The sequence below is a fragment of the Mustelus asterias genome, chromosome 31 (assembly GCF_964213995.1).
Source record: "Mustelus asterias chromosome 31, sMusAst1.hap1.1, whole genome shotgun sequence".
NCBI lineage: Eukaryota > Metazoa > Chordata > Chondrichthyes > Carcharhiniformes > Triakidae > Mustelus > Mustelus asterias.
This window is the reverse complement of record NC_135831.1, coordinates 7,746,680-7,770,547: the sequence shown is the minus strand read 5'-3', so window position 1 is coordinate 7,770,547 and position 23,868 is coordinate 7,746,680. Positions and strand designations below refer to the sequence as shown.

At 52.0% G+C, this 23,868-nt stretch overlaps 1 protein-coding gene across 1 annotated transcript in view; it reads right to left on the bottom strand.

Annotated features, from left to right (window-relative positions):
• Positions 1-23,862, bottom strand: part of neurl4 (neuralized E3 ubiquitin protein ligase 4) — a 114,533-nt gene extending 90,671 nt beyond the window's left edge. Inside the window, exons 1-6 of the mRNA XM_078200784.1 lie at positions 23,799-23,862; positions 21,930-22,018; positions 16,666-16,738; positions 9,747-10,008; positions 6,712-6,893; positions 1,458-1,543 (exon numbers count right to left, since the gene is read on the bottom strand). Of these exons, the coding sequence (XP_078056910.1) occupies positions 1,458-1,543; positions 6,712-6,893; positions 9,747-10,008; positions 16,666-16,738; positions 21,930-22,018; positions 23,799-23,853 (747 nt within the window). The 5' untranslated portion in view covers positions 23,854-23,862. The remainder of the gene's footprint in view (positions 1-1,457; positions 1,544-6,711; positions 6,894-9,746; positions 10,009-16,665; positions 16,739-21,929; positions 22,019-23,798) is intronic.
• Between the last annotated feature and the right edge of the window lie 6 nt (positions 23,863-23,868).

Below are 23,868 nucleotides of genomic sequence, written 5' to 3'. Positions count from 1 at the left end.
ATACATTCAATGTTTTGGCATCGACTACTTCCTGTGGTGATGAATTCCACAGGCTCACCGGGTGAAGAAATGTCTCCTCACCTCCGTCCTAAATGGTCTACCCCCAATCCTCAGACTGTGAGGATTCATAAGGAATTGTTGGTGGCGCTCAGGAGGTCCTGGGTTCAGACCTGGCAAGAGTTGGGACGTCTTGTTGAAGTTGTACAAGACATTGCTAAGGCCACACTTGGAATACTGTGTGCAGTTCTGGTCACCCGATTGTAGAAAGGATATTATTAAACTAGAAAGAGTGCTGAAGAGATTTACTAGCATGCTACCGGGACTTGATGGATTGAGTTATAAGGAGAGGCTGGATAGACTGGGACTTTTTTCTCTGGAGCGTAGAAGGCTGAGGGGTGATCTTATAGAGGTCTTTAAAATAATGAGGGGCACAGATCAGCTAGATAGTCAATATCTTTTCCCAAAGGTAGGGGAGTCTAAAACTAGAGGGCATAGTTCAAGGGGAGAGATACAAAAGGGTCCAGAGGGGCAATTCTTTCTCTCAGAGGGTGGTGAGTGTCTGGAGCGAGCTGCCAGAGGTAGTAGTAGAGGCGGGTCCAATTTTGTCTTTTAAAAAGCATTTAGACAGTTACATGGGTAAGATGGGTATAGAGGGATATGGGCCAAACGCGGGCAATTGGGACTAGCTTAGGGGTTTAAAAAAAAAGGCGGCATGGGCAAGTTGGGCCGAAGGGCCTGTTTCCATGCTGTAAACCTCTATGACTCTATAATCTTAGCTGATGCTCCGACTGCAGCATTGAGGGAGTGCTGCACTTTAAGAGCCATCTAAGCATAAAGTTTATTTATTAGTGTCACAAGTAGGCGTACATTAACACTGCAATGAAGTTACTGTGAAAATCCCTTAGTCGCCACACTCCGGTGCCTGTTCGGGTAACACTGAGGGAGAATTTAGCACGGCCAATGCACCCTAACCAGCACGTCTTTCAGACTGTGGGAGGAAACCGGAGCACCCGGAGGAAACCCATGGTGACACGGGGGGAGAACGTGCAAACTCCGCACAGACAGTGACCCAAGCCGAGAATCGAACCCGGGTCCCTGGAGCTGTGAGGCAGCAGCGCTAACCACGGTACCGCCGTGCTGTGTTACCCGACGTACGAGACAGGGCCTGCGTTTCCCAGGCTGAACCTGCGGCACTCTCTCAGCACTGGCTCTGGGAGCGGCCGCCCGGAATTCTGCAGTCGAGCCTCTGCAGTGGAGTGAGAAACGGCGACCATCTGTCGGTGTGGGATGACAGTGCGACTCATCAAACCGTGGCTCGGATGTTCCGTCATCGAGATCCACTGACAAGCAAAGAGATGTTCTACCTCCACCTCACGCCCACTGCCCCGCTCCTGCATCCCCCCACCCCCCCTCAGCTTAACCATCAACAACAACTGTCAAAATTGAAAAGACCTAACCTTTAATCGATCGAGGTTGTGGCCATACTCATCGAGAATCGTGGTCCCGTTATGCATCACTCCATTCCCAGTCATCATCCAAGTACCTGGAAAGGATAAGGTTCCACCGTCAGTGATTAACGGTTAACTCTTTCCCCACCGATGCTGCAGGGTTATTTCCAGCACTTTCATTTTAACTTTCACCTTTTCCGTTCAGACCAGCCACAAGGGACCACTCGTGACAAAAGCTTGCGTCGACAATATAACGTATTTGCTTCTTCCTCGGCCATCACAGAATCCCTACAGGACAGGAGGCCATTCGGCCCATCGAGTGTGCACTGACCACCATCCCACCCAGGCCCTATCCCCATAACTCCATGCATTTATCCTAGCTAGTCCCCCTGACACTAAGGGACAATTTAGCATGGCCAATCCACCTAACCTGCACATCTTTGGACATTAAGGGACAATTTAGCATGGCCAATCCACCTAACCTACACATCTTTGGACACTAAGGAGCAATTTACATAGCCAATTCACCGAACCTGCACATCTTTGGACACTAAGGGACAATTTAGCATGGCCAATCCACCTAACCTGCACATCTTTGGACAATAAGGGACAATTTAGCATGGCCAATCCATCTAACCCACACATCTTTGGACACTAAGGCAATTTAGCATGGCCAATCCATCTAACCCACACATCTTTGGACAATAAGGGACAATTTAGCATGGCCAATCCACCTAACCCACACATCTTTGGACACTAAGGGGCAATTTAGCACGGCCAATCCACCTAACCTGCACATCTTTGGACACTAAGGGACAATTTAGCATGGCCAATCCACCTAACCTGCACATCTTTGGACACTAAGGGACAATTTAGCATGGCCAATCCATCTAACCCACACATCTTTGGACAATAAGGGACAATTTAGCATGGCCAATCCACCCAACCCGCACATCTTTCGAACTGTGGGAGGAAACCGGAGCACCCGTAGGAAACCCACGCAGACACGAGGGGAGAACGTGCAGACTCCACACAGACAGTGACCCGAGCCAGGAATCGAACCCGGGTCCCTGGTGCTGTGAGGCAGCAGTGCTAACCACTGTGCCACCGTGCCGACATAGGGGGTTAAATTAGGGCGGCACGATAGCACAGTGGTTAGCACTGCTGCTTCACAGCTCCAGGGACCTGGGTTCGATTCCCAGCTTGGGTCACTGTCTGTGTGGAGTTTGCACATTCTCCTCGTGTCTGCGTGGGTTTCCTCCGGGTGCTCCGGTTTCCTCCCACAGTCCAAAGATGTGCGGGTTAGGTTGATTGGCCATGCTAAAATTGCCCCTTAGTGTCCTGGGATGCGTAGATTAGAGGGATTAGTGGGTAAAATATGTAGGGATATGGGGGTAGGGCCTGGGTGGGATTGTGGTCGGTGCAGACTCGATGGGCCAAATGGCCTCTTTCTGTACTGTAGGGTTTCTATGAATTCCAAACATCAACCTGTTCTCATACCATGGCCGATAGAACGTCAGGGGAGGCGATGGCCTGTGGTATTATTGCTCGATTTATTAATCCAGAAACTCAGCTAATGTTCTGGGGGGGACCCGGGTTCGAATCCCCGCCACGGCAGATGGTGGAATTTGAATACAATAAAAACTATCTGGAATTAAGAATCTGCTGATGACCCATTGCCAATTGTCGGAAGAACCCATCACTAATGCGCGCACTAATGGGCAGCACAGTGGTTAGCACTGCAGGTTCGATTCCCGGCTCGGGTCACCATCTGTGCGGAGTCTGCACATTTCCCCTCACGTCTGCGTGGGTTTCCTCCGGGTGCTCCGGTTTCTTCCCACAGTCTGGAAGACGTGCTGGTTAGGTGCATTGACCATGCTAAATGCTCCAGTTTCCTCCCACAGTCCAAAGATGAGCAGGCTAGGTGGGTTGGCTATGCTAAATTCTCTCTGTGTTACCCGAACAGGCGTCAGAGTGTGGCGACTAGGGGATTTTCACAGTAACTTCATTGCAGTGTTAATGTAAGCCTTACTTGTGACACTACGGAAGGAAATCTGCTGTCCTGAATCATAGAATCCCAATAATACAGAAGGAGGCCATTCGGCCCATCGAGTTTTTTACTGACCACAATCCCACCCAGGCCCTATCCCCATGACCCCACCCATTTACCCTGCTAATCCTCCTGACACTAGGGTCAATTTAGCACGGCCAATCAACCTAACCTGCACAACTTTGGACTGTGGGAGGAAGCCAGAGCACCCGGAGGAAACTCCAGAACATTCTCCCAGCATTTACCATGTCAAGCCCCTTCAGAATTCGATATGTTTCAATGAGATCACGTCTTATTCTTCTAAACGGATCCCAACCTGTTTGACCTTTCCTCAGAAGACAATCTCTCCATACCAGGGATCATCCTACTGAACCTTGTGAACCCAGTGGATCCTAGTTGACTTTCAACTGTCCTCGGGCAACTAGGGATGGGCAATAAATGCTGGTCAGCCAGCGACGCCCGTGTCCCATGAATGAATAAAGGAAAAAAAAAAGTCTTTTGTAGCACTCCATCGCTACCACACAGAGTTTCGGCGTAGATTTTGTATCTGAGCCTCTGGGTGGGGAATGGAAGCCTTGACGTTCGGGTTCAGAGGCAAGGGTGGATGGGAAAGATTCTCCAGCAATGTCAAGAGTGAGGGTAAATAAGACATCATTTACCATGGCTTTCACCATGAGAAAAACAGAAAGTGAGCATATAGGTGCAGCAGGTAATCAGGAAGACTAATGGAACGTTGGCCCTTATTTCAACGGGGTTGGAGTATAAGAGTCGGGAAGTCTTGCTGCAACTGTACAAGGTACGGGCGAGACCACAACTGGAGCACTGAGAGCAGTTTTGGTCCTCTTCTTTAAGGAGAGATTGGAGACAGTACGGAGAAGGTTCACTAGGATGATCCCTGGTTATGGAGGGATTGTCTTATGAAGCAAAGGGTAAACAGGTTGGGACTCTACTTGGAATAAAGTGTCCGAACTTGGAATATATAGTGTTCAATTCTGGTCACCGCACTACCAGAAGGATACAAAGAACAATACAACACAGGAACAGGCCCTTCGGCCCTCCAAGCCCACGCCGCTCCCTGGTCCAAACTAGACCATTCTTTTGTATCCCTCCATTCCCACTCCGTTCATGTGGCTATCTCGATAAGTCTTAAACGTTCCCAGTGTGTCCGCCTCCACCACCTTGCCCGGCAGCGCATTCCAGGCCCCCACCACCCTCTGTGTAAAATACATCCTTCTGATATCCGTGTTAAACCTCCCCCCGCCCCTCACCATGGACCTATGACCCCTCGTGAACGTCACCACCGACCTGGGGAAAAGCTTCCCACCGTTCACCCTATCTATGCCTTTCATAATTTTATACACCTCTATTAGGTAACCCCTCATCCTCCGTCTTTCCAGTGAGAACAACCCCAGTTTACCCAATCTCTCCTCATAACTAAGCCCTTCCATACCAGGCAACATCCTGGTAAACTTCCTCTGCACTCTCTCTAAAGCCTCCACGTCCTTCAGGTAGTGTGGGGACCAGAACTGGGCGCAGTATTCCAAATGCGGCCGAACCAACGTCCTATACATCTGCAACACCAGACCCCAACTTTTATACTCTATGCCCCGTCCTATAAAGGCAAGCATGCCATATGCCTTATTCACTACCTTCTCCACCTGTGACGTCACCTTCAAGGATCTGTGGACTTGCACACCCAGGTCCCTCTGCGTATCTACATCCTTTATGGTTCTGCCATTTATCGTATAGCTCCCCCCTACGTTAGTTCTACCAAAATGCATCACTTCGCATTTATCTGGATTGAACTCCATCTGCCATTTCTTTGCCCAAATTTCCAGCCTATCTATATCCTTCTGTAGCCTCTGACAATGTTCCTCACTATCTGCAAGTCCAGCCATTTTCGTGTCGTCCGCAAACTTACTGATAACCCCAGTTATACCTTCTTCCAGGATATGGAGGCTTTGGAGAGGGTACAGAAAAGATTTACCAGGGTGTTGCCTGGTATGGAGGACATTAGCTAGGAGGAGAGGTTGGAGAAACTTGGTTTGTTCTCACTGGAACGACGGAGCTTGAGGGGCGACCTGATAGAAGTCTACAAGATTATGAGTGGCATGGACAGAGTGGATCGTCAGAAGCTTTTTCCCCAGGGTGGAAGAGTCAATGACTAGGGGGCACAGGTTTAAGGTGCGAGGGACAATGCTTAAAGGAGATGTACGAGAGAAGTTTTTTTTTTACACAGAGGGTGGTGGGTGCCTGGAACTCGCTGCTGGGGGAGGTAGTGGAAGCAGATACGATAGTGAACTTTTAAGGGGTGTCTGGACAAATACATGAATAGGATGGGAATAGAAATCATAGAAACCCTACAGTGCGGAAGGAGGCCATTCGGCCCATCGAGTCTGCACCGACCACAATCCCACCCAGGCCCTACCCCCACATATCTACCCGCTAATCCCTCTAACCTACGCATCCCAGGACTCTAAGGGGCAATTTCTAACCTGGCCAATCAACCTAACCTGCACATCTTTGGACTGTGGGAGGAAACCGGAGCACCCGGAGGAAACCCACGCAGACACGAGGAGAATGTGCAAACTCCACACAGGCAGTGACCCGAGCCGGGAATCGAACCTGGGACCCTGGAGCTGTGAAGCAGCAATGCTAACCACTGTGCTACCGTGCCGCCCCATAGAGGAATAGAGGGATACGGTCCCTGGAAGGGTAGGGGGTTTTAGTTCAGTCGGGCAGCATGGTCGGTGCAGGCTTGGAGGGCCGAAGGGCCTGTTCCTGTGCTGTAATTTTCTTTGTTCGACTCATTAGAATTTAGAAGAATGAGAGGTGATCCCTTTGAAACATACAGGATTCTGACAGGGTAAATGCTGAGAGAATGTTTCCCCTCATGGGAGAGTCGAGGACAAGAGGACATAGTCTCAGAATAATGAATAATGTATTAGTGCCACAAGTCTGCTTACATTAACACTGCAATGAAGTTACTGCGAAAATCTCCTGGTCGCCACACTCCGGGCGCCTGTTCGGGTAACACGGAGGGAGAATTTAGCGCGGCCAATGCCAGAGAGAGAACACAAGTGAAGCGAGTGAGGGCAGGAGGGTGTGGAGTGTGGGGTGGAGAGGGTGGAGTAGGGAGAGCGAGCGAGTAAGGGAGAGCCAACAAAGCAAAAAAAAACAAAAAGGTTTTTGGGGCCCAGGAGAAAAACGCACCGGAACGCAGATTGGTCATGGTCGATGGCAACTGGAGGTAAGCGGGATTGTGGGTGGTCACGCCAATTTCTATGGAACCGGCCCACTTGTCCACCATCTTGTCGATGCGGACTTGAAAGATTTCATTGCTGCGGAGGGAGCGGTTGCTCAGCACCACTCCATGGTTGAAGTCATCTGTGGCACTGCAGGGGGAGAAAGACAAGATCGTCACGTCCGCGAACACGACTCAAACACAAACACCTGAACACTGGGGGAAAAATGTGAAGGGGAGGAAAGTACTTGCGTTTACATTGTGCCTTGCAGGATTTCCCAGAACACTTCATGAAGTGCGGGTGTAATCATAGAACGCAGAATCCCAACAATGCAGAAGCAGGCCATTCGGCCCATCTACACCAACAGAGCATCGCACCCCAACCCACATAGCGACCTTGCTAATCCACCTAACCTACACATCTTGGGGTTGTGTCATAAGTACACATTCTTGAGTACAGTGGCCTGGGATCTTTTAAAGTTTATTGATTAGTGTCACAAGTAAGGCTTACATTAACACCGCGATGAAGTTACTGTGAAAATCCCCCAGTCGCCACACTCCGGCACCTGTTCGGGTAACACGGAGGGAGAATTTAGCACGGCTAACCCACCTAGCCTGCACATCTTTGGACTGTGGGAGGAACTCTGGAGCACCCGGAGGAAACCCACGCAGACATGGGGAAAACATGAAGACTCGGCACAGACAGTGACCCAACCGGGAATTGAATCCAGGTCCCTGGCGCTGAGAGGCAACAGTGCTGATCACTGTGCCACCGTGCCGCCCAACTAAAGGAGGAAATGTGGTGGCCAAAAAACACAAAGCAAGATCCCACAAACTGCAACATGGTTGCATTAGCTGCAGCTTTTAAAGTCACGTTGGTTGAGGGATGAATTTTGACCCAGGACAGGATGGAGAACCCCCCTGTACGTCTGTAAATAGACCACCTGAGAGAGAAGACAAGGACTTTGTCTCAATTTGATTGGATTTATTATTGCCACATGTATTAGTAGCAAAACAGACAAAGCATACCGTTCATAGAGAAGGAAAGGAGAGAGTGCAGAATGTAGTGTTATAGTCATAGCTAGGGTGTAGAGAAAGATCAACTTAATGCGAGGTAGGTCCATTCAAAAGTCTGACGGCAGCAGGGAAGAAGCTGTTCTTGAGTCAGTTGGTGCGTGACCTCAGACTTTTGTATCTTTTTCCTGATGGAAGAAGGTGGAAGAGGGAATGTCCGGGGTGTGTGGGGTCCTTGATTATGCCGGCTGCTTTTCCCCGAGGCAGCGGGAAGTGTAGACAGAGTCAATGGATGGGAGATTAGTTTGCGTGATGGATTGGGCTACGTTCATGACCCTTTGTAGTTTCTTGTGGTCTTGGGCAGAGCAGGAGCCCCAGACCAAGCTGTGATACAACCTGAAAGAATGCTTTCTATGGTGCATCTGTAAAAGTTGGCGAGAATTGGAACAGATACGCCAAATTTCATTCGCCTCCTGAGGAAGTAGAGGCGTTGGTGGGGCTTTCTTAACTATAGCATCGGCATCGGGGGGGGGGGGAACAGGTCAGGTGACCTGGAAATTTGAAGGTCGACAGAGCAGATCTCCATCGCTTCAACAGAGTTTCTGCATAGATTTTGTATCTGAGTCTCTGGGCGGGGAATAGAAACCTTGACGTTTGGGTTCAGAGAGGCAAGGGTGTGTGGGAAAGATTCTCTGGCGACCTCAGGAGGGTGAATAAGAGAAACAGAAAACACTCCAAAAGCTTGGAGTAAAACAGGCATGGGAAAACAAATATTGCGTGGAAGATCTACCCAGTGTAAAACCATCAAGGTGAATAAAATGCGTGCTCGGAGTTCGCTATAACCAGTGTAATGGCTTTCCACACACACTGACTAAAACTACTGATGTGGAGATGCCGGCGTTGGACTGGAGTAAACACAGTAAGAGTTTTAACAAGACCAGGTGGTATTCTGCAGGTTTCCACTCCATCTGACGAAGGAGCAGCGCTCCGAAAGCTAATGGTATTTGCTACCAAATAAACCCGTTGGACTTTAACCTGGTGTTGTTAAAACTCTTACTGAGTAAAACAACTGACCCAAAGAATTAAACACCTTCTGCCTCAGTGGAGTGGAAAGCTCCCAGGACAGGAAAGCACGGGGTTAGATACAGAGTAAAGCTCCCTCTACACTGTCCCCCATCAAACACTCCCAGGACAGGTACAGCACAGGGTTAGATACAGAGTAAAGCTCCCTCTACACTGTCCCCCATCAAACACTCCCAGGACAGGGACAGCACGGGGTTAGATACAGAGTAAAGCTCCCTCTACACTGTCCCCATCAAACACTCGCAGGACAGGTACAGCACAGGGTTAGATACAGTGTAAAGCTCCCTCTACACTGAGCCAATCAAACACTCCCAGGACTGGTGCAGCACGGGGTTAGATACAGAGTAAAGCTCCCTTTACACTGTCCACATCAAACACTCCCAGGACACGTACAGCACAGGGTTCGATACAGAGTAAAGCTCCCTCTACACTGTCCCCCATCAAACACTCCCAGGACAGGTACAGCACAGGGTTAGATACAGAGTAAAGCTCCCTCTACACTGTCCCCCATCAAACACTCCCAGGACAGGTACAGCACGGGGTTAGATACAGAGTAAAGCTCCCTCTACACTGTCCCCATCAAACACTCCCAGGACAGGTACAGCACGGGGTTAGATACAGAGTAAAGCTCCCTCTACACTGTCCCCATCAAACACTTCCAGGACAGGTACAGCACGGGGTTAGATACAGAGTAAAGCTCCCTCTACACTGTCCCCATCAAACACTCCCAGGACAGGGACAGCACGGGGTTAGATACAGAGTAAAGCTCCCTCTACACTGTCCCCATCAAACACTCCCAGGGCAGGTACAGCACGGGGTTAGATACAGAGTAAAGCTCCCTCTACACTGTCCCCATCAAACACTCCCAGGACAGGTACAGCGTATGAGAATCATCTTGCTTCCTTACTGGGGCCTCAGTGCTGTCCGTCCGTCACTCACGATTGCTGCCTTCTGCCCACAGTTCGGATGGAAGAGCAGCCGTTCCAACTCGGTGACGCCGGAGTCAAAAACCCGCCGGCCCACGTCCGGCGACAGAGCCCGCATGATGGCGTTGTTGCGGCGCAGCCGGTCGGAGTGGTTGTGGTTGTGGACAATGGTGACCTTCACTGCCATGCCGTAGAGGTCCACCACCCCGTAGACTGTCGGCAGCGTCTGGGTGGCAGCCACACCTGAGAGAGAGGAGAGAGAGGGAGAGAGAGATTGAGGGAGGGGCATGGGGGGGGGGGGGGGGGGGGGGGGGGCGAGGCAGAGGGGAGAGCGAGAGACAGAGAGCGGAGTGAATCTTTGCATACCCTGGGAGGGAGGGCAACACCATGCCCAGCGACGCGGTCAAACGCTTGTGTCTGAAGTGTTACTTGACGGGCACGGCAGATGGGTGGGGGTCATGGTGCCAGCTTGGCAAACCAAAGATTGGCGAGTTTGATTGCCATCACGCCCAAGCTGTGAAATTTGGTCATTTGAGAGGTGGCACCGAAATTAAGCCGAGTTTGAAAGCGGATTCCAAGAGGAAGCTGCACCCGATCAGATGCTTGATTCTTGACTTGGTGACTGAAATGTGAGAGAGGTTAGAGAATAGAATCGTAGAATCCCTACAGTGCAGGAGGAGGCCATTCGGCCCATCGAGCCTGCAACGACAACAATCCCACCCAGGCCCTATCCCCGTAATCCCATGTATTTATCCCACTAATCCCCCTGACACTAAGGGTCAATTTAGAATGGCCAATCCACCTAACCTGCACATCTTTGGACACTAAGGGGCAATTTACCATGGCCAATCCACCTAACCCACACATCTTTGGACACTAAGGGGCAATTTAGCACGGCCAATCCACCTAACCCACACATCTTTGGACACTAAGGGGCAATTTAGCACGGCCAATCCACCTAACCCACACATCTTTGGACACGAAGGGGCAATTTAGCATGGCCAATCCACCTAACCTGCTCATGTTTGGACACTAAGGGGCAATTTAGCACGGCCAATCCACCTAACCTGCTCATGTTTGGACACTAAGGGGCAATTTAGCACGGCCAATCCACCTAACCCACACATCTTTGGACACTAAGGGGCAATTTAGCATGGCCAATCCACCTAACCTGCTCATGTTTGGACACTAAGGGACAATTTAGCATGGCCAATCCACCTAACCTGCACATCTTTGGACACTCGGAGGCAATTTAGCATGGCCAATCCACCTAACCTGCACATCTTTGGACACTAAGTGGCAATTTAGCATGGCCAATCCACCTAACCTGCTCATGTTTGGACACTAAGGGGCAATTTAGCACGGCCAATCCACCTAACCCACACATCTTTGGACACTAAGGGGCAATTTAGCACGGCCAATCCACATAACCTGCTCATCTTTGGACTGTGGGAGGAAGCTGGAGCACCTGGTAGTCACGCACACAGATACGGGGACAACATGCAAACTCCACACAGTCACCGGAGGCTGGGAATCGAACCTGGATCCCTGGTGCCGTGAGGCAGCAGAGCTAACCACTGTGCCACTGTGCATATGAGGTTCAGCCTTTAAATACCAAACAGGATCTTGCTGATCACAATCAGCGTGGCTAAGTGATCCCAGTCTTCCTTCCAAGTCAGGAGTTTGAGGGTTTAAACCCCCCCTCAAGGATGAGAGAACGTTATGTCGGCAAGCACTGGGATCTCTTTTGCAGCTATGCTGCTGTTGCAAGGCCCCCTCTGTTTCGGGATGTGTACGGACGGACACGATTTTCAGGGCAACGGGGGTAAAGAGCTGCCCGCAAGCACGATGGGCTGGGTGGCCTCCGTCTGAGATTGTCGGACACTCCGGAGTGTCACTTTAAACTCTTGCACTAACTTCTTTTCCATTTGTTTCCTGGGGGAGGGAAGTGTTGTGATTCTGTGAGGGGTGCATCGCAGCCTGATTGGGTGGACTACCCATGTTAGGTACCAGGTTGGAGTCAGTGATAGTGGAGAGGTTGCAAGCCTGAACATTGCAGGTTGAAGCCCCACCCCAACCTGGAAGGCACACTCAGGTGTCACAGTAAGCAACGCTTGCTCAGAGGTCCCGTTACAGATGGCACTAAACCGAGGTATCTGAGTCCTTACAGGTGGATGTAAATGAATCTCACCATCACCATTTGGAAACAGAGAAAGTGTGCAGGACAGGAGGCACTTTGTTTCGCTGTGTGAGCACCAGCTGAAGAGTCATCCAGTTTCAAACACCATTCCCACTCTGAGCCCAGACCCCAGTAGGTTACAGCATGTCGAGTATTTTTTTTAAATGTAATGAGTATTTCTCCATTTCACATTCTCCCCACTCTCCGTGGGAGCGAGTCCCATATTCTCCCCGTGGGAGCGAGTCCCACATTCTCCCCCACTCTCCCCGTGGGAGCGAGTCCCACATTCTCCCCCACTCTCCCCGTGGGAGCGAGTCCCACATTCTCCCCCACTCTCCCCGTGGGAGCGAGTCCCACATTCTCCCCCACTCTCCCCGTGGGAGCGAGTCCCACATTCTCCCCCACTCTCCCCGTGGGAGCCAGTCCCACATTCTCCCCCACTCTCCCTGTGGGAGCGAGTCCCACATTCTCCCCCACTCTCCCCGTGGGAACGAGTCCTGCATTCTCCCCCACTCCCCGTGGGAGCAAGTCCCACATTCTCCCCCATGGGAGCGAGTCCCACATTCTCCCCCACTCCCCGTGGGAGCGAGTCCCACATTCTCCCCCATTACCCGTGGGAGCGAGTCCCACATTCTCCCCCATGGGAGCGAGTCCCACATTCTCCCCCACTCCCCGTGGGAGCGAGTCCCGCATTCTCCCCCACTCCCCGTGGGAGTGAGTCCCACATTCTCCCCCACTCCCCCGTGGGAGCCAGTCCCACATTCTCCCCCGTGGGAGCCAGTCCCACATTCTCCCCCGTGGGAGCCAGTCCCACATTCTCCCCCACTCCCCGTGGGAGCGAGTCCCACATTCTCCCCCACTCCCCGCGGGAGCGAGTCCCACATTCTCCCCCACTCCCCGTAGGAGCGAGTCCCACATTCTCCCCCACTCCCCGTGGGAGCGAGTCCCACATTCTCCCCCACTCCCCGTGGGAGCGAGTCCCACATTCTCCCCCACTCCCCGCGGGAGCGAGTCCCACATTCTCCCCCACTCCCCGCGGGAGCGAGTCCCACATTCTCCCCCACTCCCCGTGGGAGCGAGTCCCACATTCTCCCCCACTCCCCGTGGGAGCGAGTCCCACATTCTCCCCACTCCCCCGTGGGAGCGAGTCCCACATTCTCCCCACTCCCCCGTGGGAGCGAGTCCCACATTCTCCCCCACTCCCCGCGGGAGTGAGTCCCACATTCTCCCCACTCCCCCGTGGGAGTGAGTCCCACATTCTCCCCACTCCCCCGTGGGAGCGAGTTCCACATTCTCCCCCACTCCCCGTGGGAGCGAGTCCCACATTCTCCCCGGGAGCGAGTCCCACATTCTCCCCCACTCTCTGGGTAAAGAAGTTTCTCCTTAATTCCCATTGGATTCATTGGCGATTATCTGGTCTCTCTGACAAGTGGAAGCACCTCTCTGAGCATTCCCTCTCTATCTTTGAAGAAGAGTTATACGCACCCGAAACACTAACTCCGTTTCTCTCTCCCAGGTGCCGGCAGTGGTGCTGAGATTTTCCAGCACTTCCTGTCTTTATTGCAGAATTCCAGCATCCACGGTATTTTGCTATCGCATTCTCTCTCTGTCTGCCCTATAAATAAACCTTTCAGAATCTTTAAGACCTCCATTCAGTCACCTCTCATCAGTTTAACTGGGTGTGACCCAGCAGCTTTGCTATCATCCTTGTAAATCTTTCTTCACCCTCTCCACACACAATATTGCACGTGTGGGTTCAGCAAAGGTTCAGGGCAAGTTTGCTATAACTTCTCGACTTTTCAGTTCTATCTTTTATAGATAGGTTCTATTCCAGCCTCGGGTGACTGCGCAGAGTTCTCCGGGTGTTCCCGAAGCTAGTTAGGTGGATTGGCCATGCTAAATTGCCCCTTAGTGTCCAAAGATCTGCAGGTTAGGTGGATTGGCCATGCTAAATTGTCCCTTAGTGTCCAAAGATGTGCAGGTTAGGTGGATTGGCCATGCTAAATTGCCCCTTAGCGCACAAAGATGTGTAGGTTAGGTGGATTGGCCATGCTAAATTGTCCCTTAGTGCCCAAAGATGTGCAGGTGAGGTGGATTGGCCATGCTAAATTGCCCCCTAGTGCCCAAAGATGTGCAGGTTAGGTGGATTGGCCGTGCTAAATTGTCCCTTAGTGCCCAAAGATGTGCAGGTTAGGTGGTGTTGGAGGAAATTATGATAACCTGGTACTAAAAGACTAATTATTCGGGATAGATTAATTTAGAAATGAATATAGTGCAGTACAATTATGAAGTACCTGGAATTACAGAGGGACAGTCATGTACAAACACATATCACCACTGTTAAGAGATTTTAAATATGCATTTTTGGAATATTTTTGTATACCTTGGCCAAATACAGACTATCCCAAGGTGTAATGGGATGGAAGCTAAGTGAGATAATATTTGTAGAATCATAGAATCCTCTGATGCAGAAGGAGGCCATTTGGCCCATCGAGTCTGTACCGATCACAATCCCACATAGGCCCTATCCCCATAACCCCTGGCATTTACCCTAGCTAGTCCCCCGACACGAAGGGGCAATTTAGCATGGCCAATCCCCCTAACCCGCACATCTTTGGTCAATAAGGGACAATTTACCATGGCCAATCCCCCTAACCCGCACATCTTTGGACACTAAGGGGTAATTTAGCATGGCCAATCCACCTAACCTACACATCTTTGGACACTAAGGGGTAATTTAGCATGGCCAATCCACCTAACCTACACATCTTTGGACACTAAGGGGTAATTTAGCATGGCCAATCCCCCTAACCTGCACATCTTTGGACACTAAGGGGCAATTTAGCATTGCCAATCCACCTAACCTGCACATCTTTGGATGCTAAGGGGCAATTTAGCATGGCCAATCCACCTAACCCGCACATCTTTGGATGCTAAGGGGCAATTTAACATAGCCAATCCCCCTAACCTACACATCTTTGGACACTAAGGGACAATTTAACATGGCCAATCCACCTAACCTGCACATCTTTGGTCAATAAGGGACAATTTAGCATGGCCAATCCGCCTAACCCGCACATCTTTGGATGCTAAGGGGCAATTTAGCATGGCCAATCCACCTAACCCGCACATCTTTGGATGCTAAGGGGCAATTTAGCATGGCCAATCCACCTAACCTGCACATCTTTGGATGCTAAGGAGCAATTTTGCATGGCCAATCCACCTAATCTACACATCTTTGGACTGTGGGAGGAAACCGGAGCACCCGGAGGAAACCCACGCAGACACGGGGAGAACATGCAGACTCCACACAGACAGTGACCCGAAGCTGAGAATCGAATCCAGGTCCCTGGCGCTGTGAGGCAGCAGCGCCAAACACTGTGCCACCATGCAGCCCCTCCACATGTGGGGAACCACATTCTTTAAAAACTATACAGCCACAGAGCACAGTTTTTACAAGTTCCCAGACACTAACGTGAATGGAGCAATTCAATTTCTACTGATAAGACGTGCTTAGTGAGAACGAGAACTTTTGAACTCCATGACCTACGTAATGAGAGATCGTGGGGAAAGGTAACTTTGAACTCTGTTACCTACGTAATTCAAGTTGCTAAGAGACAATTCTGCACTGTAGGGATTCTATGATTCTAAATGGCTCTTGGGGCTAATGGGATCAAGAGGTATAGAGGAAAGGGGATCAGGATATTGAATTCGATGATCAGACATGATCATAATGAATGGCGGAGCAGGCTCAAAGGGTCGAATGGCCTACTCTTGCTTCTATTTTCAATGTATTCTTCTATCCCTCTTGGTTTGGGTTCCTGAAATGGCCGCATTAACCTGTGCTGCTATTTTCGGTGATTTGTCTGTGTGGAGGGGAGAAAGAACGGCTGCAACAATAATTTAGCTACAATAACGGCAATAGTGGCTTTTAAAATGGCTGTTCTGGCTGAGAGCCAAGCATGCTGGGAATTTTGGTCAGTTTATAGATTAAAACCAGATGTAGGTCGTAAAGAGGCTCTGGTCTGGGAGCTGTGACCTGAAGCTTTCCTGCGTTGGTCAGATCAGGGAAGTTGTCTACATTAACTGAGATAGCATGGCTCCAATTTACGGCTGCTATGTACGGGACATGTAAAATGAACTAAGCGTCATCGTGGCTGCGTTCAAAAGTAGTTTCACTGGATGTTCGAGCCATGTGATCAGTTTCCGGTGACACAGTTGGCTGGACGATAGAGAATCTTCCGGAAGCGAGTGGAGAATTGTGGATAAAAGACATGCGAGTTCTTTGTTCGGCAGCAATAACTCCAAGAGAACAGCCATCGCAACAAGACCTGTACCCTGAAGGAAACTTCAGAGAAGAAGATGATAGATTCTACATCGAGGATATTTCTTGGCCAAGGTTTTCCTAAACTCGGTGGTATCTATTTTCAGTTATGTAGTCAAAGTTGATGTTTAGTTAAAGTTGCTCAGTTAGAGTTAAAGTTCAATAAAGAGTTAATGAGTTGCAACGGTTTATGTTTGAATTGGTACTACAAGTGTTAAATAAAGAAATAATTGAATTACTGTCCTTGTTTGTCTCATTAAACAGGAATGCTTGGATTAAATTAAAAGCTGTGTAACAATCTGTCTGCTCCTCGGCCCAATTTAGACATTCACCTCTTTCACAAAGGGCAAGGCGGCTAAACTAACCTCAGGTTCAGCAGCAGCAGAGAGGGTCTTACCTTGGTCGATGCCATTTATGTAGAAGTGCAGAGCGCCGCTCGACTTCCTCATCAATCCGATGTGATCCCCTTCCTGGGAAGCACAGGAAAAGCAAGGTTCAAGCACGCTGCAAGCTCCTCCTTGAAGCCCAGAGGAAGATTTCCCCCAGCCCCCTCACCTCCCGAAGCTGTCAGCCGCTGAGTGGCTTGCTGCACAAGCGTCACATACCGGACGGCATGGACAAGTTGGGCCGAAGGGCCTGTTTCCATGCTGTAAACCTCTGTGACCCCTCACCACACATCCAAGACAGCAACCCTTCCTGCAACCTGTTCCTTCGCCAATCAACTTTCATTTGGGGGACATGGAAGGAGACGGGGGAAGGGTCGGAAACAATACCAAATTGTCAATATGGAACTAGAAACAGCAAGAGCCTCGAGCTGGTGAGTGTTCGTCATAGCGGTTTACAGCATGGAAACAGGCCATTCGGCCCAACTTGTCCATGCCGCCCAGTTTTTACCACTAAGCTAATCCCAATTGCCCGCGTTTGGCCCATATCCCTCTATACACATCTGAAGCCATGTAACTGTCTAAATGCTTTTTAAAAGACAAAATTGTATCCCCTCTACTACTGCCTCTGGCACCTTGATCCAGACACTCACCACCCTCTGTGTGAAAAAATTGCCCCTCTGGACACTTTTGTATCTCTCCCCTCTCACCTTAAACCAATGCCCTCTAGTTTTAGACTCCCCTACCTTTGGGAAAAGATATTGACTATCTAGCTGATCTATACGCCTCATTATTTTATAGACTTCTATAAGATCACCCCTCAGCCTCCTACACTCCAGGAAAAAAAGTCCTAGTCTATCCAACCTCTCCTTATAACTCAAACCATCAAGTCCCGGTAGCATCCCAGTAAATCTTTCCTGCACTCTTTCCAGTTTAATAATATCCTTTCTATAATAGGGTGACCAGAATTGCAAGCACTTTAAGAACATAAGAAATAGGAGCAGGAGTAGGCCATCTAGCCCCTCGAGCCTGCCCTGCCATTCAACAAGATCATGGCTGATCTGAAGCGAATCAGTTCCACTTACCCGCCCGCTCCCCATATCCCTTAATTCCCTTACCGATCAGGAATCCATCTATCCGTGATTTAAACATATTCAACGAGGTAGCCTCCACCACTTCAGGGGGCAGAGAATTCCAGAGATTCACTACCCTCTGAGAGAAGGAGTCCCCCTCAACTCTGTTCTGAACCGGCCCCCACTTATTTTGAGGTGTGCCCTCTAGTTCTGGTTTCCTTTCTAAGTGGAAAGAATCTCTCTACCTCTACCCTATCCAGCCCCTTCATTATCCTATATGTCTCTATAAGATCACCCCTCAGCCTTCTAAACTCCGAGTACAGACCCAATCTACTCAATCTCTCCTCATAAGCTACACCCCTCATCTCCAGTATCAACCTGGTGAACCTTCTCTGTACTTTGATGTCATATTCTTATCCCCTCAGAATCTCTCATCTTGTGCTATTATCTCACATTCTTCTAAACTCTTGAGTGTGTAGATAGATATACATAAAACACAGTCTTATGACATTATGACAGCGAGTCCGACATTCTCGATATCTTTTTAGAGTCATAGAGGTTCATAGCATGGAAAAAGGCCCTTCGGCCCAACTTGTCCATGCCGCCCCTTTTTAGTAACCACTAAGCTCGCCCCAATTGCCCACGTTTGGCCCATATCCCTCTAAACCCATCTTACCCAGTGACATCAGGAACCTCAGTCGATTTAACCTCCTACGCTGTACCCCGCTGTGGAGCGCCTGCCCCGCCAGCACAACTCCCGTCCCCAACCTGCACGATCGGCAAAGACACAGCAGACGATCGACCTGGTTCATCACTTTGGTCTCTGACCCAGACAACTGAGGTGCTCATTTCCCTGGCTCCAGGAGGCAAATTTCCATCACTGGGAACAAACTGGCACAGAGACAGGCCAGTTGGCCAGGCTGTATCATATATATCTATCTACACACTCAATTAGAAGAACGAGGGGTAATCTTACCAAGGGATAGGAGATTCTGAGGAGAGTTGACAGCGTGGATGCTGAGAGGATCAGAATAAGACATTGACCATTTAAGAGAAGTTTCTGCTCTGGGGGTGATAAATAATGGGAATTCACCTCGAGAACCCCCCGTGAGAGCGAGTCCCACATTCTCCCCCACTCCCCGTGGGAGCGAGCCCCACATTCTCCCCCACTCCCCGTGGGAGCGAGTCCCACATTCTCCCCCACTCCCCGTGGGAGCGAGTCCCACAATCTCCCCCACTCCCCGTGGGAGCGAGCCCCACAGTCTCCCCCACTCTCCGTGGGAGCGAGTCCCACAGTCTCCCCCACTCCCTGTGGGAGCCAGTCCCACATTCTCCCCCACTCCCTGTGGGAGCCAGTCCCACATTCTCCCCCACTCCCCGTGGGAGCGAGTCCCACATTCTCCCCACTCCCCGTGGGAGCGAGTCCCACATTCTCCCCACTCCCCGTGGGAGCGAGTCCCACATTCTCCCCACTCCCCGTGGGAGCGAGTCCCACATTCTCCCCACTCCCCGTGGGAGCGAGTTCCACATTCTCCCCACTCCCTGTGGGAGCGAGTCCCACATTCTCCCCCAACTTTCCCCATGGGAGCGAGTCCCACATTCTCCCCCACTCCCCGTGGGAGCGAGTCCCACATTCTCCCCCACTCTCTCCATGGGAGCGAGTCCCACATTCTCCCCCACTCCCCATGGGAGCGAGTCCCACATTCTCCCCACGGAAGTGAGTCCCACATTCTCCCCCACTCCCCGTGGGAGCGAGTCCCACATTCTCCCCACTCCCCGTGGGAGCGAGTCCCACATTCTCCCCACTCCCCGTGGGAGCGAGTCCCACATTCTCCCCCACTCTCTCCATGGGAGCGAGTCCCACATTCTCCCCCACTCCCCATGGGAGCGAGTCCCACATTCTCCCCATGGAAGTGAGTCCCACATTCTCCCCCACTCCCCGTGGGAGCGAGTCCCACATTCTCCCCACTCCCCGTGGGAGCGAGTCCCACATTCTCCCCACTCCCCGTGGGAGCGAGTCCCACATTCTCCCCACTCCCCGTGGGAGCGAGTCCCACATTCTCCCCACTCCCCGTGGGAGCGAGTCCCACATTCTCCCCCACTCTCTCCATGGGAGCGAGTCCCACATTCTCCCCCACTCCCCATGGGAGCGAGTCCCACATTCTCCCCACGGAAGTGAGTCCCACATTCTCCCCCACTCCCCGTGGGAGCGAGTCCCACATTCTCCCCACTCCCCGTGGGAGCGAGTCCCACATTCTCCCCACTCCCCGTGGGAGCGAGTCCCACATTCTCCCCACTCCCCGTGGGAGCGAGTCCCACATTCTCCCCACTCCCCGTGGGAGCGAGTCCCACATTCTCCCCACTCCCCGTGGGAGCGAGTCCCACATTCTCCCCACTCCCCGTGGGAGCGAGTCCCACATTCTCCCCACTCCCCGTGGGAGCGAGTCCCACATTCTCCCCACTCCCCGTGGGAGCGAGTCCCACATTCTCCCCACTCCCCGTGGGAGCGAGTCCCACATTCTCCCCACTCCCCGTGGGAGCGAGTCCCACATTCTCCCCACTCCCCGTGGGAGCGAGTCCCACATTCTCCCCACTCCCCGTGGGAGCGAGTCCCACATTCTCCCCACTCCCCGTGGGAGCGAGTCCCACATTCTCCCCACTCCCCGTGGGAGCGAGTCCCACATTCTCCCCACTCCCCGTGGGAGCGAGTCCCACATTCTCCCCACTCCCCGTGGGAGCAAGTCCCACACTCTCCCCCCCATGGGAGCGAGTCCCACATTCTCCCCCACTCCCCGTGGGAGCGAGTCCCACATTCTCCCCCACTCTCCCCGTGGGAGCGAGTCCCACATTCTCCCCCACTCTCCCCGTGGGAGCGAGTCCCACATTCTCCCCCACTCTCCCCGTGGGAGCGAGTCCCACATTCTCCCCCACTCCCCGTGGGAGCGAGTCCCACATTCTCCCCCACTCCCCGTGGGAGCGAGTCCCACATTCTCCCCCACTCTCCAGGTAAAGAAGTTTCTCCTGGATCCTCCATTAGATTTATTAACCTTCTTATCTTGACTAGTCCGGTACTCCCCGCCACACCTCCGTCTCCTTCCATTCTCCCCTCCTGTGTCGCCTGTCCTCCTCTCCCCCCCCCCCACCCCCCCACCACTGCTGTCCTCTATAGTTACCCCTCCATTAGGGAGGCAATGGTATTGTCACTGGACGAGTAACCCAGAGTGCCATGGCATTGATCTGGGGAGCTGGATTCAAATCCCATCAAGGTTGATGGTGATATCTGAATCCAACTAAGAAAGAAATCTGGATGACCACGAAACTATCGTCGATTGTCAGGAAAACCCATCTGGTTCACAAATGTCCTTTAGGGAAGGAAATCTGCCGTCCTTACCCGGTCTGGCCTACATGGGACCCCAGAGCCACAGCAATGTGGTTGACTGTTAACTCCTCCCCCCTCTTCCAATACCTCCATCACCGCGATTCCACCCCCCCTCCTCCATCAGCACGATTCCCGCCCCCCTCATCACCAGGATTCCCCCTCCACCCAACCTCCATCACCAGGATTCCCCCCTCCCCAGGATTCCCCCACCTCCCCTCCATCACCGGGATTCCCCCCCCTCCCCCCATCACCGGGATTCCCCCCTCCCCCCATCACCGGGATTCCCCCCTCCCCCCATCACCGGGATTCCCCCCTCCCCCCATCACCGGGATTCCCCCCCCTCCCCAGGATTCCCCCGCCTCCCCTCCATCACCGGGATTCCCCCACCTCCCCTCCATCACCGGGATTCCCCCCCCTCCCCAGGATTCCCCCCCCTCCCCTCCATCACCGGGATTCCCCCCCTCCCCAGGATTCCCCCACCTCCCCTCCATCACCGGGATTCCCCCACCTCCCCTCCATCACCGGGATTCCCCCCCCCCTCCCCTCCATCACCGGGATTCCCCCCCTCCCCAGGATTCCCCCCCCTCCCCTCCATCACCGGGATTCCCCCACCTCCCCTCCATCACCACGATTCCACCCCCCCCCCTCCTCCATCAGCACGATTCCCGCCCCCCCTCATCACCAGGATTCCCCCACCTCCCCCCCATCACCAGGATCCCCCCCCCCCGCCACCTTCATTACCGGGGTACTCCCCCACCCTCCGGGATTCATACCCCCCCCCCCAATCACCGGGATCCCCCCCCCATCCCCTCTCCATGACCATTACCTGCAGCTCGTCCAGGCTGAACTCACAGTATTCCCGCCGTGTCCCCTTCCCGTTGGTCAGAATTCCACAGCCGCTCATCATAATCGTCCCTGTGACAGAGACAGGGTCAAACATGGGGCCGCAGAATCAATCACACACTGTGTCCCTATCTGTCTGCTGCCCCCCTGCTCTCTAACACTGTGAGCAGGGCGACGGCCTAGTGGTATTATCGCTGGACTACTAATCCAGAAACTCAGCTAACGGTCTGGGGGGACCCGGGTTCGAATCCCGCCACGACAGTTGGTGGAATCCGAATTCAATAAAAAAATATCTGGGATTAAGAATCTACTGATTGTCGGAAAAACCCATCTGGTTCCTTTAGGGAAGGAAATCTGCCGTCCTTACCCGGTCTGGCCTACATGTGACTCCAGAGCCACAGCCAATGTGGTTGACTCTCAACTGCCCTCCAAGGGGCAACTAGGTATGGGCAATAAATGCTGGACCCAGCCAGCGACGCCCATGTACCATGAATGAATAAAAACGCTGTCTCTCTGCGTAGTATATACTGTGTGTACAGACACCACTGTCTCTCTGCGTAGTATATACTGTGTGTACAGACACCACTGTCTCTCTGCGTAGTATATACTGTGTGTACAGACACCACTGTCTCTCTGCGTAGTATATACTGTGTGTACAGACACCACTGTCTCTCTGCGTAGTATATACTGTGTGTACAGACACCACTGTCTCTCTGCGTAGTATATACTGTGTGTACAGACACCACTGTCTCTCTGCGGAGTATATACTGTGTGTACAGACACCACTGTCTCTCTGCGTAGTATATACTGTGTGTACAGACACCACTGCCTCTCTGCGTAGTATATACTGTGTGTACAGACACCACTGTCTCTCTGCGTAGTATATACTGTGTGTACAGACACCACTGTCTCTCTGCGTAGTATATACTGTGTGTACAGACACCACTGTCTCTCTGCGTAGTATATACTGTGTGTACAGACACCACTGCCTCTCTGCGTAGTATATACTGTGTGTACAGACACCACTGTCTCTCTGCTCTGTAACACTGAGCTCAGGGATTTAAAACACTGAACAGAGCAGTTCTGGACCAAACTCAACTGAGCATCTCCAGACATCTTCAGCGATTCCCCCCTTGGGAGTTACACAGAATCCCTACAGTGCAGGAGGAGGCCATTTGACCCATCGAGTCTGCACCCACAACAATCCCACCCAGGCCCTATCCCTGTAACCCCCACGTATTTACCCCGTTAGTCCCCCTGACATGAAGGGGCAGTTTAGCATGGCCAATCCACCTAACCCGCGGATCTTTGGACACTGAGGGGCAATTTAGCATGGCCAATCCACCTAACCGACACATCTTTGGACACTAAGGGGCAATTTAGCATGGCCAATCCACCTAACCTGCACATCTTTAGACACTAAAGGGCAATTTAGCATGGCCAATCCACCTAACCTGCCCATCTTTGGACACTGAGGGGCAATTTGGAATGGCCAATCCACCTAACCTACACATCTTTGGACTGTGGGAGGAACCGGAGCACCCGGAGGAAACCCATGCAGACACGGGGAGAATGTGCAAACTCCACACAGACAGACAGTGACCCAAGCCGGGAATCGAACCCAGGTCCCTGGAGCGGAGAGGCAGCAGTGCTAACCCACTGTGCCACCCCGAAGGAAGAAACATAGGAGCTTGGAGCAGGAGATTCAGGGCCTCAAGGCTGCTTGAGGGGCTGAATGGAAAGCTTCAGTGACGCGTCTCTCTCTTTTCATCACGACCCGGGTTTTGGATTACGCTGCAGTTTACAGAGGGTGGCGCATCAGAGACTTGCAACACAAGGGGTAGCTCCTGACCTGATCGGAGATTGGTCATCGTTGCCGGGTAGTCCAGGTTGTTTGGGTTGTGCATAGTGATACCGATCTC